Consider the following 27230-nt stretch of genomic DNA (forward strand, 5'->3'; position numbering starts at 1 on the left):
CTGGTAGCTTTGTCATGCTTTATGGCTAATAACTGAGTGAGCAGGTAACTCAAAAAGTCCTCTCCAACAGTTCAGGCTCTACTGGGGTTAACTTTTGCTGTGGAGCAGATCTTCCTAAGCTACAGCCTCAGCTGACATCCCTTTTACCCCACACCTGAGCTCCTGCTCCCTGAAAGAGAAACCTGAGTAAAGACAGCTGTGAAAGAAGCAAAAAAGGGTTCTTTCTGGCAGTGGCTGCTTCTGACTTCAGGAAAGTGGGCATTGAACTAAAAAGCAGTGCTTGGAGAGGACCAAGAAGTAAATGACATTGGAAAATGGGAAACAGGGATGAAAGGACCTGACTTTCCTCCCCTCAAAAAGGTGTGCTTTGCAAGGTTCACTTTTTCATCTGGACTGGTGAGTCTCAAGATATATAGTCTTCAGACTACTTATTTGAGCAAGACAAAAGAGTCTTACCTGTTTAGTAGATTAAATAAATAAGCCGGCAAACAAAAGAAAACATTTTTGAGATGTTTTTGCTGAACTCCTGTCAATATTTGTAGTCCCCTTTAAACATGCTTGTTTTAGTGCTTTTAAGTTTTGATTGAAATCCTCAGTGGAAAATAGGTTTCAAAGGAAAACAAAACAAAACAAATAAACTACCCCACACACTTCTACGCCTTGCATTTTGACCCAGCCCACAAAACAATTGGAAGAATCTTTGCAGACCCACCAGAGATCCCTGGATTCACTTGGAGAATCATTGATCTAAAAACATCTTGATCTCAGAGCCCTTCTTTTGACCTGGAATTATCTGTTATTGACCACAGAGAGCTGCTACTGACGACTCCTGGGACAGGACCCTGTATAGTGAGAGGTGAGCCCCAGTGTGTGAAGAAGAAATTTCTCTTTCTCAGCGGGTGTTTTGATATAGTACACTATCTATGCTGGGGTTATCTGTAGACTCAGTTTCTTCTCCTCCTCCTCCTTCCTCCTTCTCTTTCCTTCCTTTTCATCTTCTTCTATTTTTTGTTTATTTGTTTCTTTTATAGTAAAAATTTTCCCAAGCCCTTGGTGCCTAGATGAATTTTGCCTGGCACATTTCACTAATTGGAGTTTCGGAATCACAGTTTCTTATTTGTGTGCAGAATTTTTCTAAATAGCTAAGCACCAATTATTGTAAAAGCAACTGGCCACCATCACGCCTTGTAGACAGGTAGTTGAAATTGCATCAGAGAAGAGAAGGCTTCAGGTCTCTACCCTTCACTGTGTCAGAACTGGGAGCTCTATTGAGATACGTGTAGGAAAGAAGAATCTTCATGGAGGGAGCAGCCATGTTGTAATGAGTGGAAAACACAGATAATATGAAGAGCGAGTCCAGGGAGTAATGGAACCATACCCTGGAAGCATGAAGTTAAAAATCTCCCAACCAAGCTGAAACCGGAGAATGAGATAGTTCCTTTGGCCAGACTTCTCTGAAAATAAGGGAAAAGACTGATTCACATTGAAGGTAAGGAGCGTATCTGCGTCTCTTCTGCTTAAGCCACAGGGATCTCATTAAGGATTGGGACACTAACACCGATCGATGGCTTCACTCTGGGCACAATCCTCAGCAGGAAGGTCCCATGCAAAGGTAATTACCAGGAATGGGGCGGTGGGGGGACACTATAGCCTTTTGATTTGATCACTCAAACATCCTGTCAGGCAGATGTAGAAAAGAGATCAACCCTTAACCTCAAAAGAAGTAAATTGTTTGTTGAAGTATTTGGTTTCAGTATCTGTCAGGTTAGGCTTTGAGAGGCAGATCTGTGGTCTAGGAAACCACATACAGGATTCATGGGAATAAATCCACTCTGGGATCTGTCTGCTTCATCAAAATCCAGCCAGTAGTAAGTCAGTAAATACAGTTAGGCTGTGTCAACAGGTCCATCCTTCTCATACAAACCATACCACTTCATTCCCTCCGGACATGGGAATACAGCATACGCAACAACATACACTTGTCTGAAGATGCCATTTATCACTGCATGTTTCTGAGAGAGTCTTAGGAGCTTTATCCTCTGCACCTTAGTAAAACCTTGGCCACAGTGAGGCACTACTGGGGACCAATAAAAAATTCTGCCCAGGTCTAGGGTCACCTGGGACCACTGAATTAAAAAAATAAATAAATAAAAACCATCACCCCATGCTCTGGATGACAGAGAAAACTGCAATGTATTCCTATTCTCTTGGCTTCAATCTCCCTCCTTTCCTTGTCTCTCTTCATCTCCCATCTCTCCTTTTCTCTCTTCATCCTTCATCTGCCCCCCTTTCCTGTCCTAAGCTTTGGTGGTCCTCCAGCTCTACTGGGACACTTATGAAATGAGTCACAGCACCAGCCCAAAGGAACAAAATGAAAGCAAGAGGATGACACGTCCTCTTGCCAGGACTCCTGGCCCACCAGCCTGACTGCCTTCTATGTAATACTCAGGCCTCCAGGGATGAATATCCTCCACCTACTCCTGGCCACCCTGCTGGTCTCCCTGTGCTTCCTCACTCCCTACAGCCACCTGGCACCTGAAGAAAAGCCCAGGGATGACAGGAGCTTAAGGAACAATTCCTCCATGAAAATATTGGATTTCCCTTCCGTCTCTATTGTAGGTAAGTAGCCTGTCTTGGTGCCTAGTCTCTGGACTCTGGCCCATGAGAAGGGGCTACAGGATGTCAAACATGCTCCCCAGGATTCACTGACATAAGTCAGAGCTCCTTTTTGCTTATTCTTCAGAGTAATCCTCGAAGAATAAAATATTCCTTGACTCATATGGCTTTAAAAAGCCCTGCATACCACCAATTTAATAAACAATTTTGGCATGTTAAAGGCTCTGAGAAACCCTGAAGTCAAGACACTTCGTGAACTTGGTTCAACTTAGTATTTCTGAAATTTTTGAATCACAGAACTGTAAAAATATTAAATGTTAAAATGTAAAATGTTAAATCTTAAAAATCAACAATAAGAATGTAAGAAAATGCTGCAGAATATAACCGAGTGAGGGATGAACTAGTCCTTTCAGGGTTGAGAATTGAAAATAACTGCTCAGGGAAAACACCAGGGGCATTACACCTGGCATGGAACATTTTCTGGTTCAACTTCACCTGATAAAAATAATAGTAACAGTTAAACTCCTTGTGTGCTAGGCACTGTAAAGTGAGTACTATTTTCATTCCTACTTCACAGTTGAGGAAATTGAAGCTTAAAGTGAAATGACTGATATAAGATCACACAGTTCTTAATTGACAGAGCCAGAATTCAAACCCAGGTGTTTAATTCTAGAACACAAGTTCTAAACTAATGTCCCTCACTGCCTTGCGCCTCACTAGGAAAAGAGAATATTCTCGATGTATCAGGGAAGTATCACCTTTGATCACCTTTGATGTGCCAGACTTCTCACTTTATAAACATAACTTTTTTATCCTCAAGACAATCCTGCAAGGTGGATATTACCATACCCTATTTACAGATGAGAAAACTGGAACTTAAGAAGTTTAAGTAGGTTGCTTAAGGAAGCAGAGCTGTTAAATGGCAGAGTCAGGATTCAAATCAGGTGTGCCTGGCTCCATAGCTCTGAGAAACGAAAAAGAGGAATACAAGAAACACAGGTCCATCCGTGTACATGACACTGAACCCATTTTTCAGGGCCTTCTTGGATTTCCTCTTTTCCTTCCCTCAGAGGACACTCCAAGTCAGCAGCCAGGCTATCAAGAACCTGTTGGCCTAGTCCCAAGTTATAATTCATCCAACCAACCCCTCTTCTCCCCCACCGTGGACTTCCTGGAGCCCCCTCCGGCTCCTCCCAATTTATTGCAGTTCGTGACCTCCAGAAACATCTAGCTTTGCTCCTTCTGTCTCTCTTCGAAGCGCTGAACAAGAAATCCAAAAGGATCAGTAGAAAAGAGGAGGAAAAGAAGAAATCTTCCAAGGTAGGACCAGGAGTTTTCATTGTGGGGGTGGGGTGGGACTGGACTTAAAAGGGAATTCTAGCTAGGAACTTAATGAAAGATTTTCCAGCTTTACATGAACAAAAGAAGCTGAAAGCTATCTATAGGCTTCCTGGCCTCAAGCTCTGAATCAGACCCCCACAGAAGCCCAGAGAGCTAAGTTTCACTAAGTGAAATAGCTTACCTGCTAAAAAGCATCTTCTTTTTAAAAAAGATTTATTTATTGGCCAGAAAGAGAGCAAGCACAAGCAGGAGGAGCCCAATGCGGGACTCCATCCCAGGACCCTGGGATCATGACCTGAACCAAAGGCAGTCGCCTAACCAACTGAGTCACCTAGGTGTCCCTAAAAATCATCTGCTTATATGAGCTAGCCCTCTGACTGAGATGTCATCATCTCTCGTTCTTTTGAATGAATGCACTGTTTCCTAAAGTTTAGTTATTTCAGAACGACTTCTCACAATTTTTTTTCTGAAAGCTTTTATTTGTAAGTGATCTCTACACCCAGCGTGGGGCCTGAACTCACAATCCTGAGATCAAGAGTCACATGCTCCACTGACTGAGCCAGCCAGGCACCCCCCACAATTTTTGCCATAACCGAGTTTCACTTATTTACTTAATATATTTGTTTAAAATTAAAACTTAAGGGGCACGTGGGTGGTTCAGTCAGTTACGTGTCTGCCTTCACCTCGGGTCATGATTCCAAAGTCCTGGGATGGAGTCCTAGGGGGGGATCCCTGCTCAGTGGGGAATCTGTTTCTTCTTCTCCCTCTTCCCCCGCTACTTGCGTTCTCTCTCACTCTCAATTAAACAAATATTTTAAAAATTAAATTAAAACTTAAAAATATATAACTATGATAGGAAATCAGTATCACTTGCCATAAATAGAAGGTAACCATAAAAATAATTATAAAGAAAATGAAACATTGTTAGTGGATTTTAGCTGGATGGGCCTGCCTGTCAAATGCTCTAAATCTGGAGCTCTTTCTTTGCGTTAAAAGTCAGATTAGAAACTGTTGGGAAAGGGAGCCTGGGGTGGCTCAGTCAGTTAAGCTTAAGCATCTGTTTTCTGTTCAGGTCCTGATCCTGGTCTTGGATCCAGCCCCAGGTCCTAGAGCTGGCTCCCTGCTCAGTGGGGAGCCTGCTTCTCCCTCTCCCTCTGCCACTCCCCCTGCTTGTGCTCTCGCTCTCTGTTAAATAAATTAATAAAATATAAAAGAAGGAAGGAAGGAAGGAAGGGAGGAAGGAAGAGAGAGTTGGGAAAGCATTAATGATAAATTGGCACCAACCGGAGCCTTTCAAGTTGAAAGAGATTGAAAAGAGGGTCCTTTCTCACTATGTGATTTAATGTCACTTAATAGTCGTGTACCACCTAAAATCATACTACTGTGGCACAGGTTCCCACACTGTGGGAAATACTAGATTAAGGCATTACTGAATTGCACATATTATTCCTGTCTTAGACCTGGCACTGTGTGATCTTGAGAAAGCCCCTGCTCCTTTCTAGACCTTTTGTGAACAAGCTGATCAGGTGATTGACATATAAGAAAACACAGTTGAGGGGCGCCTGGGTGGCTCAGTGGGTTAAAGCCTCTGCCTTCGGCTCAGGTCATGATCCCAGGCTCCTGGGATTGAGCCCCGAATCGGGCTCTCTGCTCAGCGGGGAGTCTGCTTCCTCCTCTCTCTCTGCCTGCCTCTCTGCCTACTTGTGATCTCTGTCAAATAAATAAATAAAATCTTAAAAAAAAAAAAAAACACAGTTGACAAATATATTTGCATGCTAGGTATGGGGACTATACAAGGGAACAAGAGATATAGCCCCCTGTCATGGAGTTTACATTCTTATGGGGAAGACAGACAAACAGCAAGTAAGCCAATAAATAGGCAAAATAAATTCAGATAATGATAAACACTGTAAAGGAATTAAAGCATGGTGATGAAAATGAAGGGAAGAGTCGTTCTCAGAAGACCTCCCCGAGGAAGCAGCACTTACTGAAAAATTAGGTAATCTCAAGCAGCGACTCCCCATAGAAATACTATGTGAAGGACGCCTGCGTGGCTCAGCTGGTTAAACATCTGCCCTGGGCTCAGGTCATGACCCCAGGACCCACACTGGGCTCCAGCTCAGCAGGGAGCCTGCTTCTCTCCCTCTGCTGCTCCCCCTGCTTGTGCTCTTTCATATAAATAAAATCTTAAAAAAAGAAAAAAAAAAAACCAATGTGAGCCACATATATAAATTAAAATTTCCTAGTAGCCACATTTAAAAAAGTAAAAAGCACGTGTAATTAATTTCAGTAATATTTTATTTAACCCAATATATCCAAAATATTATCATTTTGATATGTAACCAATATAAAAAGTGAGATATTTTACATTACTTTATGTGTGTGTGTTTGTGTGTGTGCTAAGTCTGAAACCTGGTGGTGCCCCTTTACACTCACAGTACATCTCAATTCCGATGCTAAATTTTAATAGTCAATTGTAGTCCTACCAACAAGAAAAGAATTATTTAAAGAAAAAATTTTACACTGCTTCTATTTTAAAATGTAAATTAAGGGACGCCTGGGTGGCTCAGTCCTTAAGGGCCTGTCTTCCGCTCAGGTCGGGATCCCAGGGTCCTAGGTTCCAGTCCCATATTGGGCTCCTTTACTCAGAAGGAAGCCTGCTTCTTCCTCTGCCTGCCCTTCCCCCTGCTTGTGCGCACTCTCTCGCTCTGACACATAAAACCTTTTAAAAAGTTAATTAAAATTAAATAAAATTTGAAGATCAGTTCTTCATTTGCACTAGACGCATTTCAAGTACTCAGAAGCTTCATATGGCTAATGGCTACTCATTTTCTGTTTGATGCGTGGAATGCAGGCAGCAAGGTAACAACGGCTCAGCTCAGAGAGGTGGGCAGGACCAAACCTGAGGGCCTCAAGAGCCAAAGTGAAGTTTATGGTTTATTCTAGGTTCAAAGAAAACCCACTGGGAGCTTTTAGCCGGAGTGGTTGCCATCATACATACATACATACATCCTCTGAGAGCCGGGTCTGGGGCAACAGAGGTTGGGCTGTAAATGGGAGGATAGTGGCCTGGCCGAGGGCAGCGGTGAAGAAGTGGGTGGATCCGATTTACTGTGAAGGCAGGACTGAGAAGAGATTGGGGATACACCGGAAGGGGGAAAACAGAGGTGGTGAAAACTCTAGAACAGAGTGGGATTCCCTAGGGAAAAAAGTGGGCCAAGCCCAGCCAGGTAAGTAAATGTTAATGGGTTTGGAGGCAGGGGGTGGATGACTGCGGGAGGCAGGTGCCCGTGGAGTCCCCCGTGGGCATGAAGTCCAAGGGACCGTGGGGTAGCGGGTGGGGATGTCTGGTCTGGGGCCTCCGCTGCGCAAGGAGTTCCCAGGCCGACTTGAGGCCGGTGGGGTGGGCGTGGCCGGCTTGGGCAGTCCCGGCGTTTCCCCGCAGAGAAACTCTTCCATGAAGACGGTGGCTCGGCCCCGGCCCCCGCCACCCACCCCCTGCGTGGCTACTCGAGCGAGCTGCAAGTCGCCGGCGCCCGCCTGCTGTGACCCCTGTGCCTCCTGCCAGTGCCGCTTCTTTCGCAGCACCTGCTCCTGCCGCGTGCTCCGCCCGGTCTGCTGAGCTCGCCCTGCTGCTTCCAGAGACCGGTGATTTCCAATAGCTGTGGCTTCCTGGGACCGGGTGAGGGTACAGTTACTTATATTGGGGCGGAGCTTCCCGGAGGCGGGGCTTCAAGAAGACTGGGCTTGGGCACGGCTAAACCCCAAATATATGTAGGCTGCTCCAAAGTGTGTGGCTGTTTCCTTAAAGGATCGCAAAGATCCCTTTCCCTTACTCCTGGCTCCTTCACAGAGCACGACCCGTGGACTGCGCATGCTCTGTCTCGGGTCGGGGCGGGGGGAGGGACCCGATTTCCACAGCCCTAGCGCTGCCCTCTCCATAATCGCTTGTCTGCTTCTCTGCTGGAGACAGACCTTTTCCTGACCTTTAAACCTGAGAACACGCGAAGCTGCCTGTCAGGATTTCTCTATGAAGACTCACACATGGGCTGTGTCTTTCCACAAGGTCAGCTTTTTCAGTCATAGAGCAAGATTAACAATTATAAAGCAGATTCAGTATTCTAAACGCGGTAACATTTCACCACGTGTTTAACTTGTCTTCTTAAGGATCACACAAAGCAAAGCACAACTCTTTGTGCTTTGCTTTGACAAACAACATAGAACGGAGGACAGGACGTTAACAAGCCAAAGGTGAAAATCTGTGAGCGAGCAGTTGAGATAAGGCCTCACTCCGGCCTGGGTCAGCTCTTGGCGCTTGCTGTTTATTATGTTCAAGAGTAACATAATAAGAAGGAGCTCTGTTCTTTTCAGACATCAACTAGGCAGCCTTCAGCAGCAGCTGGGCTTTGAAGTGATCAGACAGAGGTCACTGTCTGAAGAATCTTCACAATTTGCAGCAAATATCCTCTTTTTAAAAGGGATGTTAAAAAAAAGGGGGGGGTGTAATTTTTTAAAAGGGATTTAATCAGTCTTGAGCCTTTGCAGACCTCCTCTGTTTCCGTTGGTTATCACTTCAGAGTGTGTCAAAAGCTGGTGCTGGTCTCAGTGATATCTGGTCTTAGCTGTAACGCCCTTAGCTGCTTGCATCACTGCTTGACACAGGCCCCTGCTTGACATGAGTGACTCCATCTTGCTCTCTACATTCTACCGCGCGATTCCTCATGACAAATCTGTAAGGGTCATACAGGAATCAAATATGTCTTAAACTAGGTCAGCAGTACTAGTTTGCTAACGTGAAAGAAGGTAAATCCAAATCGTTCAATTGTATTTTCAGTGAGCATCAAACAAAATCAAATAAATCTCAAATCATATGAAATGGCAATTGACATAAATCAAAGATCACATAGAATCCAAACAAGTTAGATACATTAAACTGAATCAAATAAAGCAAAATTAAGTAAGGATTAAATTTTAAAACTCCAGGGCGCCTGGGTGGCTCAGTGGGTTAAGCCTCTGCCTTCAGCTCAGGTCATGGTCTCGGGGTCCTGGGATCAGGCCCTGCATTGGGCTCTCTACTTAGCTGGGAGCCTGCTTCCCCCCTCTCTCTGCCTGCCTCTCTGCCTACTTGAGAGAGACAGAATGTGTCACTCTGTCCCCCAATTCTGTGGTGATGTCCCCCTCAGGTTGGCTCCCCCTAGTGGGGGCAAAGAAGCAGATCTGGGTTTATATTCTTCCCAAACCTAGCAGCCCCACTGAAGAGCATGCCTTTTCTCCATTTTCAGGACAGGTAGGTCTCTTTTGCCCTTGTCATCTGCTGTGCAACAAGCACGGAGGCAAACTGTACAATGATCGCTGTACAGCATAGGCATCACTTGGGAACTTCATAGAAATGCAAATTATAGGGCCCAATCCTAGACCTACTGAATCCGAAGCTCTGGGGGTAGGCCCAACAATCTGTTTCAGTAAGCCCTCTACATGGTTCTGATGCACACTGGGTTTAAGAACCACTGGGTAAGGGAAGAGGCTTTACTGGAGTTACACATAAGCCTGCAGATAGTAGAAAAGCAGGCACAGGTCCCCGCAGAGAGACATGCTGAAGCAAGGCATTCTGTTGGACACACTGTAGATGTATGGTCCCACCCACCTGTTTCTCTCCCTGGTAACAGGACAAGTATGAGAACAAGTGTGAGTGCAGGCAGACCACTAGGGTGCTGGGCAGAGTTGACTTAGGTGCCAGTTATACTTATGGCAGTTGTTGGAAAAAGCCCAGTGCCTCCCTCTCTCTCTGTCAAATAAAAATTTAAAAAAATATTTAAAAAAGGAGGGGGGCGCCTGGGTGGCTCAGTAGGTTAAGCCTCTGCCTTAGGCTCAGATCAAGATCTCAGGGTCCTGGGATCGAGCCCCGCATCAGGCTCTCTGCTCAGTGGGAAGCCTGCTTTCCCCTCTCTCTGTCTGTCTGCCCCTCTGCCTACTTGTGATCGATCCCTCTCTCTCTGTCAAATTAAAAAAAAAAAAATTTTTTTTAAAAAAGAAAGGAAAAAAAAAGAGAAAAAGCCCAGTGCGTAGTACTTGGGGACTTTAGGCCCGTTGTGAGATCGTAACTCCTCCAGCCTGGAGAGAAAGCAGTAGTCCTGGGGGAATCTGGGAACGAGCACAGCTCCCACTGGGTCCAGGCAGCCCAGAGCAGGGTCCTGGGGTCACGGTTGGGAAATGTTCTACATTGCACACACCAGATTTCCAGTAAAAGTCCTAAAGCCCTGCATTTGAGTCTGGACCCATTTGAGCCACGTGCCTGTCCTTGAGCCAGTTTGGAGAGCTGATAGATGAGGAACTGACTGAAGCTGACAAGAACTGGATCACATCAGCACCCCTGGCTGCCTCCATCACTTCAAGCAGATTTCCTAGTCTCGTTCCCTGGGGTAGTCCTGAATGGGTCTCACGTATAAGAGTCTGGATTCCTGAGGTTTCCTGAAACGTCAGACCCCCACCACCACCACCCACCAAAGCAGTGGTGACCGCTGTCTGTTGCCTCTTCTAGTTCCCACTGATACCAACAGGCCCACACGACCCCTCCAATCTTATTACTTATCCCCAACAGGATTTGAAAAGGATGCCAGCACCTCTAGCCTAGCAGGGCCCTGCCACCACGTGGATGTGAGCAAAGGGGCCTAGTACGCAGGGAAAAGCTCTATCTGGAGGCAAGCTGGACACGTGGATCTGCAGGATGACTTTGTGTGTCACTTAAGTTCTCTGAGCCTCCACTTCTCCACATACAACTGTTGGATTTGGCTCTACAAATGCTCTAAGACCCTTCCTGGTTCTAAGAGCCTATGATTTTTCTACAGTATTGTCTAATTTTCCAAGTATTCTAAATTCTCTGCCCTCAAAACTGCTCCCTCACACTCACTGTGCTTGACACACTTAAAATTTGACATGAAACTCTTCATACATGTTACATCATTTGACCCTCAAAACAGCCACCTGAGGTAGATCCTTGTCCGTGCCCCAGTCACGTGGTGGGTTAACAGCAGACCCATGTCTCCTCTTTTCAAACCCCAGACCCCTGCTCCACAACCCCCACCCAGCCCTCAAAGGCTTTAACCTCCTTTCTCCCTTTCTTGCGGGGAAAGCAGGGCAGAGACAGCCATGGCCAGGTTAGGTATTACAGAACGTTCAGCCAATTCCTTTTTTACCCCATGAAGCTTTGACGGTGGAGCCCAGACAGCAGTGGGGACAGGGGACATAGAAGACACATCATCTTTCATTGTGAGTACCAGGTCAGTGTTACATGTGACAGATCAGCAGACCTGAGATCAGAGGTAAGGCTGAAAACAGATTTAAGAGGAGAGGGTTATTTTTTAATACACAGTGTAGTTTTACTGAGTTTACCTGAGGCCATTCCCATTCCTACGAGTAAGTGTACATTTATATCTTAATGAATAAGGATGTTGCTTGAAAGATGCATGATACACAGTGTAGGAGGGGTGTTTTTTTAAGAAGAAAGATTCTAAGAACAGGACATTTCCAAAGAGGAAAGTGGGGAGGGGGGAAGGCCCGGATAACAGAAACCAGAATTCCTGGGAGACTGGAGATGGGGAGTGGGGCACGGGGATATCACAGAAGGTAATTCTAGAAAGGTATTTCCTAGGTCTGAGAGGAGGCTGACTTGAGAGAAGGGAATGTGCTTCCACACAGGGCTTCTGGGAGGGAGCAGCGTGACTGCCATGTGAGCTTAAGTGTCTAACCTCTCTGGCGCAGATGAACAGTGGCCTGCCCCTCTTTTCCAATGAGAAGTCATTGTCCCAAAGACCACCATGGTAGAGTTGCTGAGGAGGTTGCTGTGGGCAGCACTTTCTGGTGGAAGTCTACCTTTAGGTGCATCTGTATTACAGTTCCAGAGTTACTGATCCAAATGTGGAGAAGTCCTGGGGTATGGATAAGGTTTGGATTGGGGCTCAGAATCCTACCTAGTACAAAGGTACTAGTTCACTCTCGTGGTTCCTCTCAGAGCCTGTTTGCTGATCTGTAGAACAGGAATGCAAGTCCCTACGAGGTTATCATGAGGAATAAGCACTTTCTTAGCACAATACGTGGTAAGCAATTAGGTATACAAGAAACAGCAGTGGACATGGTAATGGGTGTTTGACCATTGGTGTCACAATCAGTTGAGAAGTGGGTCCTATGTCATTTGTTACTGGTAATCATGGAAGTATGAAAATTTGAAAAATTATTTACAGTAGAGACATATCATATATGCAATAATGTTTGTATGACCTAGGGTCAGGCCATTTGGCCTCTCTGAACCTGTCCTTAGTAACATGGGAATAATACCACCTCATAGCCGGAGGCTGAGAATACAAAAATGAACAAACCACATTTGTGGAATGTTCAGTCAAGTAGGGACATTTGAGGAGTCTGTATGGCTCAAGGATTAAAACCAGAGGTCTCATCTTAGTGTTCCAAGTCTATCCTTCCTATCCCCCAGGCCACCTTTCAAGCCCTTTATCTCATAGCTTCTCCTAAACTACAGCCGAACAACTCTATCCTACTCCATCCCCTCAACTCACGCTTGCTTTAGCTCTTCTGTCTGGAATACCCTTTCCTTCAATTCCTCCTGTTAAAAATCACCAGTTCTTTCAAAATCCATTTCAAGCATTACCTCTTCCCTGTGCCTTTCTTCTACTACCGCCAGGAACTGAACTCGAAAGCAGCAAAGAAAAAGAAATACCAGGAGATGGCAAAGCTGTTTTGTAAGTGTATTCTCCCTCTAGCTTGCTCCCAGAAGGCTAGTCAGGTCTCAAACCTCCCAATATCTCCATCAGGCTCTCCATCCAGTGAATGACCCTTAGAACAGTCTTCAGTTACCCTTTCCAGGTGAGTTCTTGACTTCCAGGACCAGCACAGAGTTCAATATATGACCATTTCAGCAAATAGGAGGGACCTCAATTTCCTATAAGTAGCCTCTTATAAATTATGGCACCTTAGGAAAAACATTTAATCTCTCTGAGTCTCCACTCTCAACTATAAAATTGGTGTAACATTATTACTAAGCTTATTGTGAGATTAAGAAAATCAATTATGAAGCACCTAGCATCCAGTAGATGCACAATAAATTAATAGCTCCACCCAAGGAGCACTGGATCAATCCAAAGTATACAGGGGGAGAAAAAGAAAATATGAATGGAACACACAAAAAAATAAGGTAGATAAAAATTTTGAATAGGGATTATAATAAATATAAGTGGGCTAAATTCACCTATTAAGTGATAGATTAGGTTAAAAACATGCAAGTTTACAAGACACATACCTCAAGAGATAACTTCACTTTACCCATTCTTCCAAGTTCAAGGGTTTGCTTGCAGTTTTATCACCCCACCCAAACTGCAGACAAACCCTTGTCTTCATCAGCAGGCAACTATTGCTTCTTATTCACGGCATTTATTATTGGCTGTGGATTATCTATATAATAAAGGCTCAGAATTCTTTTAGGCACCAAAATTTTTATTTAACCATCTTCCTGCTGTCTTTTAACATTATAAACATAAAACATTATAAACCAAATGAATCTTTTTGATCCAGGGTTGTGACAGGAACCATCGTGTTCCAAAGAGGTGGCAGATCTATGGCTCCTTTTATGATTCTCTGGCCCCTCTCAACCTCTGGGTGTCACTTCTCTTTTTCTTGCTCTCCCTTAACAGTATACTCTAACCTGTGTAAAATAGAAACTGACAGTACTAACCTCATTGCTTGTGAAACCTCTTAAACCAGAGAATCCCCAGTACTAAAGCAGGCTCTCAGGGACATCAAACTCCCAAAAGTTCCTCCCAGCTCTCTGATACAGTTCATTCTCATCTGTCATGGGCTGAGGAACCAGTGAATCAGTAAACTAAGAACATGTGTAAAGTCCATAGGCTAGGTGAGGGCCTAGATGGTAAAATGCATGCACTTTGTGACCACCACTGCTGACTTCCAACCCAAGTAAGGACTGACTGAGCAGTTCCAAAACCCCTGAGCTCATGGTTCCCTGTGGGTATCTCCTATGTACTTGTGATGACCAGGGCTTGAGAAGGGGCTTCTCAACTCCGTCTGCCACACTTAGCATGAGGGATGCACCAGAGGCCAAAGATGGAGTGACTAGCTCTGGGGAGTTAATAGGGGACATTAACAAACCTATCTCAAAGTTGGTGCCATTTGCTCTTGGGGAAGAGAGGTGGGACCCCAGCAAGGCCAGCAGCTATAAGGCAAACAGCAGGCCTGGTTCTCAGTAGCGGTAATGATCAGGCTTGAAGGGACCATCACGGGACAAGCCCAAGTACTGGGCCTGCTTCTCAGTCAGCTTGGTCAGCTTCACATTCAGCTTACTCAGGTGGGCTTCAGCCACTGCTTCATCCAGCTAGAGAGAAACACAGGAAGATCTAGAATCAGTGTCATGCTCTGGGACCCCTTACCTGCAACCAGCTACAAACAGAGACAAGAACTACTCTGTTGGAGAATCCATCATACGTGTTATACTTATTACCTCACTCTATCCTGACAGCCAGCCTCACTGGATGAGTTGTTTTTGGCTGCCCAGCTCCTTTTCTTCAAGAGGGAACCATGCAACATAACCCCTCCAAGTAGCCCTGGTGAGACCATCAACTATATCTCCTTCCTCACCCTCCACCAACCCAAGCAACTACCAAACGCTGCTCTGGAATTTATCTATGAACAGAACATACTTTCTATGACAGAGACAGGGATTCTTCGATTCCTAAACAGGGAGAGAATTTTTTTTTTCTTAAGATTTTATCTATTTATTTGAGAGAGAGACAGAGAGAGCATGAGAGATGGAAAGGTCAGAGGGAGAAGCAGACTCCCCGTGGAGCCGGGAGCCCGATGCGGGACTTGATCCCAGGACTCCAGGATCATGACCCAAGTGGAAGGCAGTCGCTCAACCAACTGAGCCATCCGGGCGCCCCAGGGAGGGAATCTTAAACAGGGACGGTATCGGTCTCAGCTCGTCAGTGGCAAGTCTATTTGACAAGTGAAGTGAATCTAAAGAGAACAGCCAAGACACAAAGGAAGATGAATCCCTAGGTCCACTGTCTGACTCTTAGACTTCTCTGTTATATAGCCAAGGGTTTCCTTTTAGGTTAAAATGGCGGTTGACTGTTTTACAATATCTCCTTACATTCTTTGTCTATAAATTCATAATATCCTTTCCTTCAAGAGGCAGAGCCAATTCCTCGCTCTTTGAGTGACTCACTTCCATTGAATAGAATAAAGCAGAAATGATGTTGTGGGACTTGGAGACTAGGTCCTAAAAGGCACTTGAAGCTTCCTCCTTTGCTCTCTTATGGATCACTCACTCTAGAGGAAGGCCAGCTCCCCTAGCGGCAACAGCTGCTCTCTGGGAGTCAGTCCCTGCTTTTGGGCCTCAGTTTCCTCCTCTGATAAGTGGAGAGAATGATTTCTGCCCTGTGGAGGACTCTGGGAGGACCCCTAAGAGGGCAGAAATGCACACCCACCTTCTTGGGCAGGAAGTGGACCCCAACAGAGTACTTGTCTGGGTGGGTCCACAGCTCTATCTGTGCCAGCACTTGGTTGGTGAAGGAGTTGCTCATCACAAAGCTGGGATGGCCCATGGCGCAGCCTAGGTTGACCAGCCGGCCCTCAGCCAACAGGATGATACGGCGCCCATTTTTCAGCCAGTAGCGGTCCACCTGTAAGTGGGCAGAGCAGCAGTGAGGGTTGGCAGGACATTGTTCCCAATATCCATCCCTGCCTCATCCTACCCTCTTGTCTAGCAGGCCTTCCTGCCTCCAGCAGTGTCTGTGAAGGGACTGGACTGTCCTAGAACAACCCCCAGCACAGGGTCTGGCACTCACAATAGTAAGAGCCAAGAGTTTTTGTTTTTTTTGTTTTTTTTTTAAGATTTTATTTATTTATTTGATAGAGAGAGACCACAAGTAGATAGAGAGGCAGGCAGAGAGGGAGAGAGAGAGAGAGAGAGAGAGGGAAGCAGGCTCCCTGCCGAGCAGAGAGCCCGATGTGGGACTCGAACCCAGGACCCTGAGATCATGACCTGAGCCGAAGGCAGCGGCTTAACCCACTGAGCCACCCAGGCGCCCCGAGCCAAGAGTTTTTAAGGAGCTCTGAGCTGCAGAGCTCACAGGTCTGCTGTGAGAATGTAATGAGCTGACACGTGTAAAGCCCTTGACACATGGCTTGGCGGATACTAAGTACTCAGTAAGTACTAACTAATGTTATTATCATTATTATTGCCATGTGCCCTGGGTTAAAAGCATACACAAACTAATTATATATTCGTATATAATTATTATATTTGATTCCAGTAACAACCCTATGATTTAAGTACTATTATTATCCTCATTTCACAGATAGAGAAACTGAAGTTTAAAGGGTCAAGTTGCTGCAATTTGAGCCTGGACATTTTGAGGACAAATCCCATGTTCTCGATCACCATGCTTAGTCGAAGTGGGAGGGGAAAAAATATGGGGAAAAAAATATGGGGATGTCTTGGTGTCACTCTAAGATTCTGATTTAAGTGGCCCGGAAACTAGGCCCTCGTCCTCCCCCGTTCCACTCCCCGGGTTGCCAGAGCCTCCTCAGCTACTCTTCTTGGTGACCAGCCCACAAACACATCCCCCTCTGCCTTCATCTGCCCACCCTGCTGCAGCTTCTCACCTGGGGTTTGATGTTCACCTTCTCCACAGCATTTTCGTTCAGCCACTTGACATCAATCTCCACGTCAAAGTGTCCAATGTTACACACTATGGAGTCATCTTTCATCTGCTCAAAGTGCCTGTTGGGGAGTGCCAACCCACGGGAGGCTGTCAGGGACAAAGAGCAGCCCCAAGCCTGCCTTCTTCCTCGCTCCCTGCGACCCCCAACCTGGCACCTACCGGCCAAGGATGATGTCAGTACAGCCTGTGGTGGTGACAAATATGTTGCCCTCCTGACACGCCTCATCCATAGTGGTCACCTCATAGCCTGTGCAGAGATGGTGTCCTCGGGTCATCCAGGGTGGCCCTGCCCCTCTGGCCCCAGTGGCTGACAGCCAACCCTTGCCCTATCATACCCTCCATGGCAGCCTGCAGTGCATTGATGGGGTCGATCTCCGTGATGATGACGCGGGCCCCAAAACCCCTCAGGGCCTGGGCACAACCTTTGCCCACATCGCCATAGCCTGCTACCACTGCCACCTTGCCTGCAATCATCACATCTGTAGCCCGCTTGATGCCATCTATAAGAGACTCCCGGCAGCCATACAGGTTGTCAAACTTGCTCTGAAAGAAGAGGGGGCAAAGGGGTGACGGGGGCAGGCAAGGCCCTGGGGCCTCGGACCTACTCTCAGCGTCTTGGCCTAGTGGGGCTTGGGCTGATCACTTCCTGTGACTTCTCCCCACCAGCCAATGTGCTCGTATGCCCCTTGCTCTGATCAGCCCAAGACATTCTCCCTAGCCCTTCTATGCCAGTCTAGAAGGCTTCCCGAGGATCAACTGTGAAGAGAGATTGCCTAGAATCTGCTTCACTTTAAAGCTCGGGCTGTCTAGCTCTGAAACTCATTGTATAATTCTTCCCTCTTTAATGCACTTACTACCCTCAGTCATCATTACCCCTTTTCCCCTGTCAAATGAGGGCTTCAAGTCCTTAGCCTACAGCCTTCCCAGGGGCCTTTCTTCAGAGGCCTGCTCCTGAGCTGCACTGGGAATGAACGGCTGAACATGACACTGCCCCACGGACTCACCTTGGTGACTGAGTCATTGACGTTGATGGCAGGCACCTTCAGCTTCCCGTTGGCCATCATCTTGTATAGGTTGTGGACCCCCGTTGTGGTCTCTTCAGAAATGCCTCGGATGCCTGGACAAGAGAGGAGGGCATGAGGCTAAGGCCAGGAAGGGGCTGACCAAAGGGTAATGGTGGTGCCTCTGGGATGAGACCCCAAGAGCCTCAAAGAGCCCACACCTCGACTCACCCAAATTCCTCATCTCTGTTCCCAAAAGCTGCTTTTCTTTCTGGGTTCCCATCTCTGTGACTGATACCAGTCACCCGATCCTCTAGCCCAGCATGCAAGGGGAGTTACCAGCATCACCAGCCCTAAGGATCCCGTCTCCCAGCAATCCCCAAGCTCTCCGTTCTTACTGCCACTGCCCTAGTCCCTGCTACCATCATCTTTCACCTGGTCTCCCAGCCACAACCCATCTTCTACACAGAGCCCAGTCAGTAGCCATTTTTAAGGTATATATTTTCAGAGAAATCTTTTTAATACCACCCAATTACTTCTCTTTCCTCTCAGGATCAAGCCAAACTCTTTTCTTTTGACCTGTTAAGTCCTCACACATCCGCCCTTCATTAAAGCTCCGTCCACACCCTGCAATTCTCCTCGGTAAAGGAATGCCACACTGGCTTCCCTCCAATTTCCTGAATAGCCCATCCTTTCCTGCCTCAGGGCCTTTGTACTCCCTACCCCCTCTACTTTCCTTCCCACCCTGATTTAACAAAGCTGACTCCTTCCCAGCTGTTCTCAGCCCTCACACCAGACCCTAGCCAGACCTCCCCCATCACCTCAGCTCCACACCATCAGAAATCAAGAGGCCAGGCCCCAGCATGTCTGCAGGAGCCTGCCATCTTACTATCTTCCCATCTTCCACAGAATCTGCTGCTCTAGGCATGGAGTTCTGCCAGGGTTGCTGCCTTCACACGGGCAAGCAGGCCCCATCTAGCCTACCAATACCCTGCCCACCCACCTACCCCACTTACCTGACAGGAGCTGTGGGTACTTGGTGTGAATGAGGTTGGTGAGGTCACCGCCGTCATCCAGAATCATGTTGAGGGGCCCGTCCTTGAAGTACAGCGTCTGCTCAATGCACCACAGGTACTCCTCGTCTGTCTCACCCTTCCAGGCGTACACTGGAGGTCGGGTGGCACAATACATCGGGACTGGCCCTCCCCACTGAAGGCCTGCTGCAGGCAGCCACCTGAGCACAGCCAATACGATCTTCTACCGAGTTTCCATCCCCGGCCACCTCCAGCCCCTCTGAGGACTCAGGCGGTGAAAAGAACATAACTTGGAAGCAGCTAGATCTGAAAGCAAATCCTGGTTCTCCATTCACCAGCTGGGGGACTTTGAACAAAGCACTTCACCTCGGAGAGCCTGTTTCTTCACCTCTAACAGTACTGATTAAGTGAGATGGAGGCCAAGTACAGCCCCCCAGATATAGGTATCTGGAAATAATTATTTCCTTCCCTACCGCCTTCTGTCTGGACTCCAAGGGCGGGGACAGCAATTAGTGACCAGGGCTCCCACCCACAATGCCTAATGCTGCAAAGTGCTACAGGATCACTGAGCCACACTCAGGTGGACCCACAAGCCAAGATCCAAGATCCATTCTGCACTGAAAGGACTTGAGGGCCCAGCAGTCTCTGTGGTGGGTTGTCCTGGGCTAAGTCTGGCCAAAAACTTACTAATAGCAGCTACTATGCATGGAGCACTTTCTCTGTGCCAGACATTATTCTGACTGCCTCATGCTCCATCTCATTTTTCCTTGCAGTAACACTCTGAGGCAGGCATTACCATCATTCATTTTTGATGCCCAGAGAAGGGCTAAGATGTGCCCAGGTCACTCTGCATGGGCATTCCCGGACAGGCACCAGAATCCAGGCCTCCCCCTAACTGCCGGCCCAGAATGGGACACCGATGCTGGGCTCCTGTGAATCTCCTGTGAGCCAAGCAGGCCCAGCTGCCCTCTCCCCCCAACTACAGCAGACAGTGGTCTTGGAAACAAGGCCTCTCCCAGAAAACCATCATGGAGCCAAATAAGGCAGAGGATTGGGGGAAGCTGCCAATCCAGACTCTCGAAGGGTCCTTCCCCACCCATTCCCTCCACCTAAGGCTGGTTAGAGGGAATTGTGAATGTCCTATGTAATCACCATCAGAGCTAACCACTTCCCTCCCAAAGTCCCAGCAGATGTATACCTGCTTCTCTAGCAGTTTGTGATGAAGTCTCTCCTCAGCCTCCTAGACCATCAGACTCTAAGCAATGGACCTCTGAGGCTATTTTTCCACCCAGTATTCCCCCTGATTCTTTTGGAAATAGACCTACATCTTCCTTTAAGGAACTTCCCCTCCTCAGCATCATGCGGTTCCCAATCATAGGATCCCAGCCTCCCTGGTTATATGATTTGGGATGGGCCAGGAAGTGCATTCCAGAGGGTTTTAGATGACAGTGGGACAAAACAACCCTTTCCTTAAATCATCAGGCTAGAATTCTGTGACCGGGACCCCTCTCCCCTGCCATGGGAAAACCTGTCGCAGTGCGAGTCAGTGAGGCAGAAAAGGGGGAAGCAGAGCCCCATTATGCATTCCCACGTCCCTCAGCAGCAAACAGGACTCACCTGGAATGCCAGCCTTGGCGATGGCAGCAGCTGCGTGGTCCTGGGTCGAGAAGATGTTGCAGCTGGACCACTGCACCTAGAACAGCCAACGAGACAGGGCTGCTGGTCAGACGGCTCATCCACTGGACAGGGATCGAGCAAAGCCCTGGATCAAGGGGGACGAGGCCCAGCGGGCTCTTCAACCACAGGCTGGGGACAACTGGTGAATGGATGGGAGTCAGAGCATCAACAAAACCCGATTTAGGTTTTAAAACATCACCTGGTGCTATGGAGAGGGCAAAGGGCTCCACAAGGAAGCAAGGAGATAAGTGAGGAAGCTGCGTAAGAGTTCAGACAGGAAATGCCATGGTAGCAGCGGAGGTGACGACGGGTCTATTCTGAAGGCCGAGATGACAGAATTTGCTGTGGGGTTAGTTGCTGGCGGGAGAGAGAAAAAGGAGTCCAGGTCCTTGGACGGAGAGAACCTGGAAGGCTGGTGTTTCCATTTACTTACATGAGGAAGACTGCAGGAGGAGGAGGGGAACAGGAAATCATGAGTTTGGACAGGGTGAGGCTGAGATGTCCGTTAGATCTCTCAGCGGAGATGACTGACACAGCGGCTGCCGGACACATGCTCTGGAGTTGCGGGACAAGTCCAGGCTAACACATGTATTTTGGAGTCATACAGACAGTACTTAACGCCATGAAATCAGACCTCTGAGTGTGAACGTTGAAGAGAGGTAAGAGGTCCAAGGACTGAGGGTTGGTAGACTTGGTTAGTTGGTTTTGGCGGCTCTTCCCTGCCGTGTCTCGGGAAACCATCGTACTCCAAAACTCCCAGAGAGGTTGGAAGCGCTGCCAGCCGTTGGTACTTATAACCCAGGCTGAGACAACGAGAGCACACCCATCCTCCTGGCACCATGACTGGTCCATGGCGGGCACAGGACCCTGGGAGGGCCCTTGAGAGACAGTCCTTAGATAACTGAGTGGGACATCAGCCTTGAGTCTTCTCCTACCCAGAGCTCCTCAGTCAGCAGGATGTGAACTGAAGGAACTCAAACTATCTTCGCAGTCAGGGCAAAAACATGCGTAAGAACAGTCACCACAAAGGGTGATGGCACTGTGACAAGCTTGGAGCCCCTACTGGGCCCCAGGGGCACCACGTTGGACGTCCCCACCCCCCACAGGAAATGCTGAGGGCCTCACCTCTGCACCCAGGGCCACGAGGGTCTCAATGAGGACAGCTGTCTCCACGGTCATGTGTAGGCAGCCAGCGATGCGGGCGCCCTTCAGCGGCTTAGAGGCCGAATACATCTCCCTCATGCGCATCAGGCCCGGCATCTCATTCTCGGCGATGTCCATGGCCTTGCGTCCCCAGGAGGCCAGGCTGATGTCGGCTGTAGGACCAAGATGGATGGGAGTTCTGTGAGCCGCCTCCTCCCACCAACCACAAAACACCACCATTCTCACTCATCCACAAAATGGATCATCACAAAACACTCAAGTGAGCAATCTGGTCAGTGCACTCTCACTAACGCAACAAGGATTTATGGAGACAGGGCAATCAAAGACAGACAGACGTGGTCCCTGCCTAACCGCAGCTTACAGCCTTGTGGGAGAACACATGTAACCAAGGGGTCACTACAACACTGTTGCTTGATCTCCTTGACCATATGAAAATGCTGCTTCCCCACTACCGATGTTTCTTTCCACTGGGAGTAAACTCACCTGTGTAACTAATACTCTTGGCCTCCCTCTGCCCTTGGGGAAACCAGAGTGGCACGTCTGATTGGTAAACTTGGGAGGAGTGAAGGGCATGTTTAGTTCAGTTCTCCCTTCTGCAAGCAAGCAGTAGCCAACCAGCCTGCGGGGAGCAAGTTCTTTCACATGGAGACCTACCTAAGCTCCCCTTGCCTGCACCTGCAGAGTAACTGAATTTGGCAGTTTGCTAGCAGGATCATAGGACTTCAACACTCACCTACACTCTCTGGCTTTGATGTTATCAGCAATGACAGTTCTGTTTTGGCTTCTCTCTGCCACCCCAAATGTCTCAAATGTGTCCAGATTCTCAGACAGGAAAGAAGGATACTATAATGAGCTCTCTCACCATCTCAATATTCTTCTAACAATTTCACCCTTTCTCTCTCCCAGGCCACACCAGCTCGTTCCCTAGGTCAGTGGTTACAAACGTCCCTGCTAAGAGTCATCAGGTCATCAGGCAGGGGTGCCTGGGTGGCTCAGTGGGTTAAGCCTCTGCCTTCGGCTCAGGTCATGGCCTCAGGGTCCTGAGGTCAATCCTGAGGTCAAGCCCTGCATCGGGATCTCTGCTCAGCAGGGAGCCTGCTTCCTCCTCTCGCTCTCTCTCCCTGCCTGCCTCTCTGCCTACTTGTGATCTGTCAAATAAATAAATAAAATCTTTATTAAAAAAAAAAAAAAAAAAAAAAGAGTCATCAGGCATCCTTGTAAACCTCCCCTGGAAAAAGATTCAATAGTTCCAGGCTGAGACTCCTGGCGATTTTTATCTTTAGGGAAATTTATGTCCTGGCAATCACCCAAAAAGGTAGTGGGTGGGAGATAAAGAACTGCAGAGAATAATAACAATAAAACTAAGTCCGCTTCCCACTGTACATCTAAACAATTTCAGAGAAGAAATATTCCTCCCCCACACGAGGAACTACTCCCCCAGTGCCTCAACACACACACCCTCCCCTTTCACTCTCCCACCCCACACCCACCCATTCACCTTGGCAGCTCATCACCGACTCTGACCCTCCTTTGGAAATCTTGATTTCAAAACCAGCTCTGGCCTTGTCCCATCTTTCCAATCCTCTCCCTCTGGAGCCCAAACTCCAGCAAGGGCAAAGCTGATCAGGTCAGAACCTCAAATGCATTAATCCTACTGATTTCCAGTCACTCCTCACCACACCACCTTCTATTCTCAATTTCTTCCACAGTGGAAGACTCCCCTGTTGCCTCTAAGAACTCCTTGGCAAAACTCCCTCACCCAACCCTCCACTGCACCCAAGCCAGTGAACCCGGCAGGAGGAAAATTACAACCATACTAAGACCACAAATCTCACAGCACATTCAGCAATCATGGGATTTTCTTTTTTTTTAATATTTATTTATTTGACGGGTAGACATCACAAGTAGGTAGAGAGGCAGGCAGAGAGAGAGGGGGAAGCAGGCTCCCTGCTGAGCAGAGATCCCAGGACCCTGAGACCATGACCTGAGCCGAAGGCAGAGGCCCAACTCACTGAGCCACCCAGGCGCCCCAATCGTAGGATTTTCTTAATATACTCTCCTTAGGCTGGGGTACCTGGGTGGCTCAGTTGGTTAGGTGTCCAACTCTTGATTTTGGCTCAGGTCATGATCGCAGGGTTGTGAGAGGGAGGAGCCCTGTGTCACGCTCTGTGCTGAGCATGGAGCCTGCTTAAGACTCTCCCTCCCAGGGCACCTCTCACCTTCCTGTGGAACTTCATTACTCCACTAAACCTGTTCTCAAGGTCTCCCAAGACTGGCCTGATCCTACATCTAATGGTCGATTATCTATGGTCATGTTTCTCCCTGAAGCACTGCTCCCACTAATTATGTCCTCCTTCTGAAACCCTTTCTTTTCTTGGCTTCTATGCCTGTCATCCCATGGTTTTCTTCCTACCCTCCTGGCTCCTCTTCCTATAACTGACTCTAATGTTTGGAAGCCTTCAGGGCTCCATCATCTCCCTCTTCTCTCTTACCAGGTGAGCTCATCACATTACAGCTTTTAAATACCTTCCCTACGGCAACAATTCCTATGTCATTTCCAGCCCAAACTTCTCCCCTGAACTTAGGACTCATATAATCCAACTTATCTACTCAGCATCTCTACTTGGATACCCAGATCTATGAGTGTCACATTTGAGCCCTTGGGATCCTCCCTCTCAAACTTCAACTTCCCCAATCTTCCCATTTTAGGGAAATGAAACCAACATTTGACCAGCTACTCCAGCCAAAATCTTTAAGATTTCTTGATTCCTCTTTTCCCCCTTCACTGCCTCACCCTCTTCCAGCCCATCAGCAACATTCCAAAAAGGCCCTCAGCCCTGGCCGGCTGATCTCTCCACAGTATGACATGACCCTATTCTAGCTCAGGCACCAATGAGATCTTTACTTAACCTCTCTGGGACTTCAGTTTCACGGGGGCAACTGGCTATTTGATAAGCTACCATTTCCACAGTATCTTTTTTTTTTTTTCTCCAAAGATTTTATGTAAGAGAGCACAAGTAGGGGGGAGGAGCAGAGGGCAAGGGAGAAGCACACTCCCCACTGAGCAGGGGGGCTCTGTCCCAGGACCCTGAGATTATGACCTGAGCCCAACTAACCCATTAAGCCACCCAGGCATCCTGGGCATCTTTAGAAGTACTTCGTACTAGTGCCTCAGTTTCTTCCTCTGTATATTGGGATAAAGTTTACTTCCAAATATTATTTTGTTAACACAAGCAAATCACCAAATACACTGCAAGTGCCCCATAAATACTCATGCCTTTCTCCAGGTTTAATGGTGTCTTGAATTTACTTTAAAAACTGCTAGCAGCCTGAGGCGGCGCCTGGGTGGCTCAGTGGGTTAAAGCCTCTGCCTTCCGCTCAGGTCATGATCTCAGGGTCCTGGGATCGAGCCCGCATTGGGCTCTCTGCTCCGCGGGGGAGCCTGCTTCCTCCTCTCTCTCTGCCTGCCTCTCTGCCTAGTTGTGAAAAACAACACCAAACCACCTGCTAGCAGTCTGAACAGGTTTGTGCTGAGAGTTCATTAGTTTGCTCCAAGTGTGTTCAATTATATAGAGTGGTGAAAGGGGTGTGCTTAGAGGCCTTCAAGGCCTACATTCATATCGTGCTCCAATACCAACCAGCTGTAAGATCTTGAGCACAAGCTACCTTTATTCCTGTGTCTATGCATACTTATCAACCAATGAGAAAGTAATAGTCCCTTCCCTAAAAAACCGTGACATAAAATGAATTAATGTAGAATAAAGGTCAAAGGTGGTGCCCATCCCATAGTAAACGCCCAAAAAACAATGGCAGTTTATCAACTTCGATCCACAGGACAGCAAGGATTTTTCTAAGCACTCCAAGCTTTCTTCGAGATTCGCCGCACGACTGTCCCTGTTGACCAGGGGAGTGACCCCAGAGGTTGAGTAACGAGCCCAAAGTCTCCTGTGAGTGGACTAGTGCCGGCCTCTGGCTAACTCTCCAGGCCTCTCCCCCGCACACGCCTTAGGGACTCCAGCGCCCTCGATTTCCCTACAGGAGGCCCAGACAGGGGTAGGCACTTGTCCGGGTCCACCCAGCGGGCCAAGGGGGATCCAGGTCCAGACGACAGGATCTTGGCCTCCTGGAGTAGGTCCCTGCAGGTGCCAACAGTCCCAGGCCGCAGCCAGGTGCAAGATCTCCGCCTACCCCAGCCCCCTCCGGGCGCAACACACCGCCAGTTGGCCGCTCCTCAGCCCGCGCCTGGGCAATGGGCCTTGCGCGGTACGCCGGGACTTGTAGTCCACGGCCGCCTCAACGACCGGCTCGCTTTGACTTGAGAACTCCAACCCCCAGGAGGCCTCGCGCAGCCAAGATCGCGCCGAGCCAAAGATTCAAGAGGACCATGAGCGCCCCGCGAGGGCCCGCGGCCGCCTGCCCAACAAGCCCCCAGCGGATGTGGAGCCCACGCGGGTAGCTGCGCTCCTGGAACTCACCGACTTTGTACGGCAGTTTGTCCGACATGCTGGCAGTTTCCGCACAGAGTGATGGACACGGGCGAAGGGAACCAGCCCTGGGACTACTGGCTAGCGCAGGAAGGGCGGCGCTGGGCAGGGATCTGCGATAGGCGCCGGCGCCTTTAAATATCTTCCTCTATCTTGCATATTCATGAGTCCCGCTAGTACTGAGCGGTCCGGGGCGGGGCCCAAAGCCGCGGAGGGAGGGGGCAGGGGCCGGAACCGACTTCCAATCCTGCTGAGAAAAAAACCCGGATTTTGTCCGTGGTGGGTCTGGAAGAGAGCTCCGGGAGAGTCCTGAGAGCAAACCCGAGGCTTCCTTTCTTTCATTCGTTCTCAGCCACGAAATCCATAGTCGAAACTGCTATTCTAACCAGCTCACCTCCCTGAGCCGCAATTTGCTCATTAGTAAATTGGACCGCATGATACCTACCAAAAGGATTACACGTAAAGTTGCAATATGTCAGGTACCTAGCACATCCCAGATAATTCCACCCTCCCCTCCAGGTAACCACTCTCCTGAATTTAGGGAAATTTGCACGCATTTTACTACTTTTACTGCATTTGTGTACATCGTTAAACGTTTCATAGAATTCCTTCTGTATTTAAGACCATTATGTAAATGGTACCATACTGTACGTAGCCTTCTGCAACTTGCTTTTTTCTGTCACTATGATATTTGTACGAGTCACGCATATAGCTTTAAAATGTACTTATTTTTGCTTTTGCTGCTAGATACCATTTCAGGTGTACGTTCCATGATTAATTTATCTGTTCCATGCTGATGTGCAGGTTATACACAGTCTATCGCTGTTGTATACATGGAGCAATGGACATTTCTGTCCTTGTCTCTTAGTGCACGTGTGCGGGTGTGTCTGAGGCAGAAATGTACCCAGGCGTGGAGTTTCTGGGCTGACATTGCCAATTTGGTTTCCAAGGTACTTTTACCATTTTACCTGCCCCGCCCCACACCCCCCACACACCAGTGGTATCTGAGATGGCCTGTTTTTCCAGATCTCTGTGACCCCTTGTCAGTCTGACAAATTTCTGTTGACCTTATGGATGTGGAAATGTATCTTCTTGTGTTTTTAACTGGCCACCTGAAGACCCTTTAACATCTCTCAAGGAACCCTGGCCCCCACCAGACCCCCCAGG

The 27230-nt window shown here is 48.0% G+C and overlaps 2 protein-coding genes across 2 annotated transcripts; one reads left to right on the forward strand and one right to left on the reverse strand.

The window, feature by feature from the left end:
- The first annotated feature begins 1374 nt into the window (after window positions 1-1374).
- LOC123927049 (agouti signaling protein) lies at window positions 1375-7719 on the forward strand. Its single transcript, XM_045981530.1, has 4 exons — window positions 1375-1612; window positions 2450-2619; window positions 3875-3936; window positions 7403-7719. Exons 1-4 carry the CDS (start codon window positions 1605-1607, stop codon window positions 7577-7579), a joined length of 417 nt encoding a protein of 138 aa, XP_045837486.1. The 5' UTR covers window positions 1375-1604; the 3' UTR covers window positions 7580-7719.
- Window positions 7720-13437: 5718 nt separating this feature from the next.
- AHCY (adenosylhomocysteinase) lies at window positions 13438-26209 on the reverse strand. Its single transcript, XM_045981405.1, has 10 exons — window positions 26055-26209; window positions 21541-21731; window positions 20356-20431; window positions 18721-18870; window positions 17708-17820; window positions 17039-17246; window positions 16863-16950; window positions 16645-16762; window positions 15465-15659; window positions 13438-14350 (listed from the first exon to the last, which is right to left on the reverse strand). Exons 1-10 carry the CDS (start codon window positions 26080-26082, stop codon window positions 14219-14221), a joined length of 1299 nt encoding a protein of 432 aa, XP_045837361.1. The 5' UTR covers window positions 26083-26209; the 3' UTR covers window positions 13438-14218.
- Between the last annotated feature and the right edge of the window lie 1021 nt (window positions 26210-27230).

Source organism: Meles meles, chromosome 16, assembly GCF_922984935.1.
Source record: "Meles meles chromosome 16, mMelMel3.1 paternal haplotype, whole genome shotgun sequence".
In the NCBI taxonomy this organism is placed as follows: Eukaryota; Metazoa; Chordata; class Mammalia; order Carnivora; family Mustelidae; genus Meles; species Meles meles.

Bases quoted from the DNA above. Each gene is read 5' to 3' on its own strand.
- LOC123927049 (XM_045981530.1), top strand. The intron at 2,620-3,874 runs GTAAGTAGCCTG...CTCTCTTCGAAG, and splicing joins CCCTTCCGTCTCTATTGTAG to CGCTGAACAAGAAATCCAAA. The intron at 3,937-7,402 runs GTAGGACCAGGA...GTTTCCCCGCAG, and splicing joins AAAAGAAGAAATCTTCCAAG to AGAAACTCTTCCATGAAGAC.
- AHCY (XM_045981405.1), bottom strand. From the start codon at position 26,082: ATGTCGGACAAACTGCCGTACAAAGTCG. The intron at 21,732-26,054 runs GTGAGTTCCAGG...TTGGTCCTACAG, and splicing joins CAAACTGCCGTACAAAGTCG to CCGACATCAGCCTGGCCTCC. The intron at 20,432-21,540 runs GTGAGGCCCTCA...TGGCTGTTCTAG, and splicing joins TCGTGGCCCTGGGTGCAGAG to GTGCAGTGGTCCAGCTGCAA.